A 7,789-nucleotide genomic window follows, 5' to 3' on the forward strand; every position below is an offset into this window, starting at 1 on the left:
TGGTGCAGCTCCTGGGACACCTGGCTGCTCCCGCATTGTGGCCTCCTGACCACCCACCCGCTCGCTTTGTGGGCAGGGGCTTCTTCCCCCGCAGAAGGGTGAAGTCCAGGGCTGCCTCTCCCAGCCCCACACTCTGACCCCTCCTCACTCACCCCATCAGTAAAAGTGCACCCCCAGAGTCTGCGGGGAGAGAGGGCCCTGCCTAAGAGCCTAGGGTTGGGCAGGGGGTGGGGCTCTGGCCGCTTTCCCAGCATAGCTGCCTCCTCTCCCACACCCGATTCCACCCCTGACATGCCAGCCTCCAAACAGGGGCTGAGTCACTGCTCCTCGGAGCCTCAGTGTCCCCATCCACATAATGGGGCACCTCTTCTCGGACCCTCCCCTCTTCCTGGGACTGTCGTTCAGGTAAATGAGATCACCCCTAGACAGACCATCCTCAGCCCAGGGCTGGTTCTCCCGGTTGTGGCTGGATGTACGGTGGGGGCCTGGTGGGTACGGTGCCTCCCTCCCTCCTGCCCTCCATCCCTACCCTGATTGCTGCCCGGGCAGCTGAGAGGTGCCAGCCCCTGCAGGAGCAGAGCCCGCGCTCCCAGCCTGCTTTGATTCCGGCATTTGCCTCTGCAGACACGGGTCCTGGACTGCAGCCTGTCACCCCTGCCCTGGAAAGGAACTCACTGTCTTCCCTGTCCCTGGGATCGGGGCCGGAAGGGCCATTAGCTGCGGCTCATCTCACCCCTCCTTTACTGTGGCTTCTGAGATCCGGAGAGGGCCCGTGACCTGCCCGAAGTCCTCACACCCCGCTGTCCACATCATAGCACTCAGGCCCCTGCCCCACCTGCTCCTCCCAGGCCTCCGCTGGTCCCAAGCCTCCACTGTGCCAGGCCTCTGGGGGCTCTGGCTGCTTCTGGCCCCTCCCGGCCCCAGCCACGCCCTCAGTCTCCAGGCACCGGGCGAGGGGGCCTGTCAGTGAACCGGGGTGAGGGCATCCCTCCTTTAACACCTTCCACCCACCCCCACTTCTTGAAGAAAACCAGGAAATCAGACCCGCCCGGCCCAGTGGTTTCCAGATTTACTCAAAGAAAGACTTCCAGGGCTCCTCTCCTGCTGGCTCAGCACCTGGCCATGGAGTGACAGGGGCCAGGCTGGAGGGTGTTGGAGCGGCTGGGGCAGGACAGCCCCTCCCCCTTCCCCAGGAGGCAGCTTCCCACCTCCCCAACCTCCAAGCTGCCGGAACCAAGAGGGGACAAACTGCCCGGGAGGGCAGTGCTGCTCCCCAGGCACAACCTCCCCTGAACGCCCCATCCTGAGCTCACCATTTGAAGACATATCCCTGGGAGAGGCCCCGCCCTCTCTCCCACACCTGCCTTCTCTGGAAGCACAGGTCTCAGCTCACATTCTTGGGGTTGAGGCCATGGGAGCATCCGGACCCACAAACCCCTTCTAGGGGTTTCCTGAGACTCACACAGGAACCTGGGCCCTAATCACCCAGCCTGCCTCCCCGCCTTCCGTCCTCCATCCGCCGCTGCAGGAGGACCCTGATTTCTGCCCTGGCCTGCCACCCTGCCCCCTCCCCACCTTGTCTCCTCTTAGAGGAGGACACAGCCCACAGGACTGTGCGGGGCAACCGACCGGATGCTTTATCCCTGCGTCTCTGACTCCTGAGACCTTCTTGTCCATTTATGGATGAGAAAATGAGGCTCAGTGAGGGGAAGGCACTGCCCAAGGTCATGGACCCAATCACAGGCCAAGAAGAGGACACCTAAGACCTCCCCCTGACACGCTGACCTCAACCTGGGTCTGGCACTGCCTGGACCACCCTCCCAGGGATCACCAGCCCTTGGGAGATAAAAAGCAACCCCCACCCCTCGAGTTCTGCCCAGACCTAGTCTTCACCCTGTTCTAAGATGACCCCTGACCTCCAAGTCAACAACAGTGGGTGTCCACGGACTCCTCTCCCTGCCCCCATTCGCCCCCCCACCGGTTCACCCCTTCCGCGCTAGGGCCACGTCAGTGGCCACGACCAGGGAGCATTCCATGTCTCAGTCAACAAGATTTATTGGTCAGGGAGGGGGGATGGGAAAGGGACTGAAGCCGGGGGCTGGGGCTGCGGGGGCTGTGGAGCCAACGGAGGGCCCCAGAGGGGATGGCGGGGAGAGCAGAGTCCTCAGTGGTTGGTCTGGTGGACCTCCTCGCGGGAGGAGATGACCCTGCCATCCTGGACTTCTTCCACAATGGTGCGCACCTGGCGGGTGGTCACGGCTGCAGGAGACAGACACTCAGGGTGGGCGGGGGCCAAGAGGCCCTGGCTCCGCCCCCAGCCCCCTGAGTGGAGCTGGCTTTCTCCCCCATGGCCACTTGGTGTCCACGCCTCTGGTGGCCCCTCAACATCACATCTGCACAGGTGTCCCCCTGACCCTGCCACTCCCTCCCTCCCACCCTGTTCCTTGCTGGTGCCCCTGGGTGAATCCTGCCTCCCAAATAGATGGTTTGATTCCGATCCGCATGTCCTTCTGCAAGAGGAAGACTGCACAGACTGGATGCTACACGAAATGGGGTCTGTCTCCATTTCTCTGCAGTCTCAAGGGCATGGATTATGTTCCCTTCAGAAGCGGATCTCCGAGACAAGACCCTGGTCCACACCCTTAGACTAGATGCCCCAGGGCTGGGATTTTTTTCTTCCCCATCGGACTGGGATCTGGAGGACAAGGACCAAGTCCCTTTCTGCCATCAGACAAGAGACTCCAGACACAAGACTGCTTTTGCTCATCTGTAGGGTCCCAAGAGCAAAGATCGTGAGACCATGTCCCTACCTCCCCATCAGATGAGAGTCTCCAGAGCTGGGACCATGTCTCCCACCTCAGACTAGGATCTCCAAGGTAAGGGCCATTTCCCTGCCTCTCCCCCATTGGACCAGATAGTGTCCCGTTCACTTGATTAGGACTCTGAGCCCTACCGGGTCCCTTCCCCCACCCCTGCTGAGGACCAGCCATCATTTCCTGGAGCTCCTGGACACCCTCCCCCAGCAACGTACAGGTGGGTCACCTGCCCCGTGCAGCCCCACCCTCAGCTACCAAGATGCTTACGTTCTCTGGGCTTTTGCTGAGGCAGCCTGCAAAAAAAGAGAGAGAAGATTAGATGTGGGTCTCAGCCTCACCTCTGCCCCAGGCCCCCAGCCCTGGTCCCAGGCCCCCTCTCACTGGAGGTCCTCGCCCCCCAGCAGGCGGCGGTAGGTGGCGATCTCCTGCTCCAGCCGCGTCTTCACGTCCAGCAGGATCTTGTACTCCTGGCTCTGCTGTTCCATCTGGCAGCGGAGCTGGGCCAGCTGCTCCTCCACGTTGCAGATCAGCCCCTGGATCTGGGACAGCTGCAGGCAGTAGCGGTTCTCTGTCTCCGCCAGGGTACTCTCCAGAGATGCTTTCTGCAGGAGAGCGGGAGAGGCAGGGGTCAGAAGGGTTCTCAGTGCCCCCTCCAGGGCCCTGGGCGCCTCCCCCCGCCCCTGAGGCCTGGCAGCGCCCCTACCATGCTGAGCTGGGCCTGCAGCTCGATCTCCAGGTTCTGCATGGTGCGCCGGAGCTCTGAGATCTCGCTCTTGCTGCTTTGTACCATCTCGCTCTTGGAGGCCACCTCGCGGTTCAGTTCCTCTGTCTGCAAACAGGACACAGGACAGGGCAGCATGAGCCCAGCTTCCCTTCTCCAAGTCGGGTGACCCCCACGGCCTCCATGTGCTCAGCCCAGGGCCCACTCTGTGCCCAGACAGGCACCTGGGCTCTCCCCAGTCCCCCCAATCCCCCCTCACCATGGCCACCTTCCTGACCTCCCCTGGGTCTCTCAGGCCTCCTCCCAAACCTGACTGTGGGAGCAGTGCCTTCTCACCAGCTTCCCACTTCCCAAAACCCAGAAGCCTTTGAAAGGATGTTAAGTTTTATCTTTAATCCCTGCAAATGTAAAGCATAAGAATAGGAAACTTGAGAACCAGCCAGGACAGTAGCCAGGTCCCTGGTGCTAGTTCCTGACTTCTTGAGGGACAGATGCAAGCTCCTGGGGTCTTGTCCCTCTGGTTTTATTCCTGAGGGGGGCTCCCTACCCACCCACCAGATCCCAGCTTCAGCCAAGCTCCAGGCCTGTGGATGCAACGGGCGACCCTGACCCCCGGTGTCCGTGTGGCTCACCGGGGATAAGGTACCCAAGATGCCAGGCGCTGGGCTTACTGTGGGGACTCAAGCCTTGCACCCCATCCCCTGGGGGAGGCCTCTGGCCTGCAGCAGCCCGTACCTTGCTGAAGAACCAGTCCTCGGCGTCCTTGCGGTTCTTCTCCGCCATCTTCTCGTACTGTTCGCGCATCTCATTCAGGATGCGGCTCAGGTCCACACCGGGGGCGGCGTCCATCTCCACATTGATCTCACCACCCACCTGGCCTCGCAGGACTTTCATCTCCTGTGGAGGAGGGGACGGTGGGTGTGGGCATGCATCCTGATCTCTCACTCCCAACCCTTCCCACGCAAGTTCTCCAGACCCCTCCCAAGGACACCTCCTTTGTTCTGCTTGCCCTCTGCTCTCTGACCCTCTGAATGATTTTTATTCACCTGCTCTGTGTGGGCTTTGCCTCCACCATCAGGCTAGGGGTTCCCTGAGGACGGAGTCTGTGTTTCCCCCATGAGACTGAGGGCTCTCTGAAGATAAAATCTAATTCTTAGGCCTGAGCCCCCAAAACATCCCATCTAATTTCCAAACTTCTACCTAGGAGCCAGATTCGAGGGTTTGAGCTGGGACAAGGGGGCAACCTCCTCGATTATCTCCTGTCCTTCTGAAGGAAGCCAGGAGGGCCAGAAGAGGCCTCTGCGGGCCCCTGGGAGGCTCCCCAGATGCAGGGAAGCAAGGTAGTACATGGAGGAGGCTGCCCTGCGTGGGGATCAGGGCTCTGCAGACAGAGCAGCGCTGTAAGGCGACCAGCCTGGACACCTGTGCTCTTCCCACAGTCTCAACCTGGCACGGCCCCAGAGCCCTGCCACCCGCTCAGCATCCTCTTTGACCTATTGCCCTGGCTGCCTCACCTCCTCGTGGTTCTTCCGGAGGTAGGCCAGCTCCTCCTTGAGGTTCTCGATCTGCATCTCCAGGTCGGCTCTGGCCAGGGTCAGCTCGTCCAGCACCCTGCGCAGGCCATTGATGTCGGTCTCCACGCTCACGTGCAGGGCCTGCTCCGTCTCGAACCTGTGAAGGGAACCAGAGACTTCCGTCAAGATGCTTGGACTGGCAGGTACAGGTTCTGGCCAGCACCCTGCCTCCGAACGATGAGGGGGTGAAGTAGAAGCCCATCGCGGCCCTGGGGGCCTGGGACCACGCAGGGCAAGGCCCCACCCCCACCCGGCTTCCTGGCTCCTCTCCCCTCTGCCTCCCGCCTCCCCTCTCACTCTTCCATCACCTGACTAAGCCCAGCAACCTTCAGCATCTGCTGCGTTTGCTGCATCCTGGGCTAAGAGGTGCAGGACTCTTAGCAGGGGCTCCCCCACCCCCAGCTCCTGGACCTTGCCACCAGCAACTGAGGAGTCCTGGGGTAGGGAGGGGTGCCCCCAGCTCCTCTCCAGCCCCCCTGGCCAGGGCTCACTTGGTGCGGAAGTCATCAGCAGCCAGACGGCTGTTGTCGATCTGCAGCAGGATGTTGGCATTGTCCGTGGTGGCCACGAGGATCTGGGAAGATGGGAGAGTGATCAGGTCACTGGGTGGGGGTAGCTCAGCACAGACCAGGGTTCTGAGATGGGTCTCTCTGTCTGGGGGCCAGGATGTGGCTGCCTCCTCCAGGAAGGCTCCCTTCCCACCCAGCCCTTCCCCTTTACTGCATTACAGCTGGTAAGAGAGGCGGGGCCAGCCCGAGTCTGATGGCTGAAACCTTGCCCCCCTCCCCCATGCCAGGCTCTGCCTTAAACCAGAGTGGACAGCCATCTGGGAGTGCCAGGCTGGGAATGCAGGAGAGCAAGAAAAGAACGTGAGGATGCCCCGGGGCAGAAGCTGTTCCCAGATCCTGGAAAGAGGACGGATATGGGAAACCTCATTTTACAGTTGGGGATATAGTCTCCCTGAGAGGCTCCCCCAAAAAGGAAGACTAAAGGAACCCTCACCAAAGAGTAGTTCCAAATCAGAAGTCATGACCCCTGCTAAGCCCTGACCCCAGGCTCCAGCAGGCAGTCCCGGCCCCGCCCCAGGTTTGCTGAGCCCCAGTCTTGAGGGCGCAGCAGGAGAGATGGGGAAACCAGAAGAATCCCCAAATAAGGCACACAAGTGGCCTCCTGAGGTCCCGCCCCCTCTCCCTCACTTCCTCTTCCTAGCAGGTGCCAGCAGGAGCTCACTCAGACCCCTGACCCCACCGTAGCCCTAAATCTCCCTCTTGTTCCAAGGAAAGAGGTGCCTGAGTATCCGGCAACCCCAGGGGCCCAGCCCTCCACGTGCATCCATTCATCTTATCCTACAATCACACAAGGTGGCAAAAAGCTCCATGATGGGAAACTGAGGCTCAAAGGAGCTCCACAAGGCCCGCTTGTCCCTAACCCAGGCCGCTGCCCCCAAAAAAGAGACCATAGACCACAAGGTGGCCCAAGATGGGCTCCCAGAAGCCAAGCCGGAACCAAGCTGTCCTTAGTTGCCCAAGACCCTGTGGCAGCCCCAAGGCTGGACTCCAGGCCTTGGTCAAGGGCAGGAGGTAAGGGAGGAAAAGCTGTGCCCCGCCAGGTCCCCTCCCACCACAGCCCCTACCTTGTTCTTCAGATCCTCGATGGTCTTGAAGTAGGAGCTGTAGTCCAAAGTTGGCCTTGGGGCCTGCTTCTGGTACCAGTTGTGGATCTTCAACTCCAGGTCAGCATTGGCCTCCTCCAGGGCGTGCACTTTCTCCAGGTAGGAGGCCAGGCGGTCGTTGAGGTTCTGCATGGTGGCCTTCTCGCTGCCCCCCAGCAGCCCATCACCACCTCCAAAGCCACTGCCGTAGCCGCCGCTGCCATAGCCGCCGCTGCCATAGCCGCCGCTGCCATAGCCGCCACTGCCATAGCCGCCACTGCCACAGCCACCACCAGAGCCGAAGCTGTAGCAGCTAGAGTAGCTGCCGCCCCCAAGGGCATTGCCCAGGCTGCCAGACTGCTGGCAGGAGGTGAGGGACAAGCCGCCCCCCAGGCCAGAGGAGCCCCTCATGGAGTTGGAGGAGAAGAACTGGCGGTTGGTGGTGGTCATGGTGGCGGTAGCGGGTGGCAGGCAGACACGGAGAGAGAGGACTAGAGAGGAGAGAGGCTCAAGGTGTGTGTTGCTGCCGGGCTCGCCCGCCTCCTTTATAGGCCCCGACAAATGGGCGTAACGATTACAACAGGCTCACGCCTCTGTTCCCATTCCCCTGGGCTTTCATCACCGCTGGCTGCCCGCCAGCTCCCAGGTGGCTGTGGGTCCCCTTCCCTCCCACCGTCGGGGCTTTGCATCATTTCTCCGAACCCCCATGCTGGGCGTCTGCTTGTGTGTATGTGCGTGTCCCTGGTCTCAGGCCTGTCACCTGTAATTCAGGCAGGCCCTTCAGCTACGCTTTCCCATGACCTAATACGGACAAGAGGAATAAGCAGGACGTCACCGTCACTGAGCCCTCCCAGGCAGCTGCCCCCAGCCACACACCACGCCACACATGATCCTGGCCCTGGGTGAGGTGCAGGGGAGACAGCAAGGACCGGTACCCCATCCTGCCTTGGAAACTAGACCCAAACCCACCAGGCTCACCACACAGTAGCTCGGTCAGGTCTCAGATTACCACCCCATTTACAGATAA

The 7,789-nt window shown here is 61.2% G+C and overlaps 1 protein-coding gene across 2 annotated transcripts; it reads right to left on the reverse strand.

The window, feature by feature from the left end:
- Positions 1-2,164: 2,164 nt before the first annotated feature.
- Positions 2,165-7,221, reverse strand: LOC309793291 (keratin, type I cytoskeletal 17-like; the record flags this gene model as incomplete). 2 transcript variants are annotated; one of them, XM_082603728.1, is made up of 8 exons in its annotated part: positions 6,745-7,221; positions 5,603-5,685; positions 5,052-5,208; positions 4,273-4,434; positions 3,520-3,645; positions 3,198-3,418; positions 3,084-3,109; positions 2,165-2,259 (listed from the first exon to the last, which is right to left on the reverse strand). In XM_082603728.1, the coding sequence occupies exons 1-8, from the start codon at positions 7,210-7,212 to the stop codon at positions 2,165-2,167; spliced, it is 1,338 nt and encodes a 445-aa protein (XP_082459854.1). In that variant the 5' UTR covers positions 7,213-7,221. The 2 variants fall into 2 exon arrangements, with proteins under 2 accessions (XP_082459854.1, XP_082459853.1); XM_082603727.1 differs by lacking the exon at positions 3,084-3,109 and having other exon boundaries at positions 2,165-2,306.
- Positions 7,222-7,789: the final 568 nt, after the last annotated feature.

Source organism: Mesoplodon mirus (assembly GCF_964341445.2).
Source record: "Mesoplodon mirus genome assembly, chromosome: 18".
Lineage (NCBI taxonomy): Eukaryota > Metazoa > Chordata > Mammalia > Artiodactyla > Ziphiidae > Mesoplodon > Mesoplodon mirus.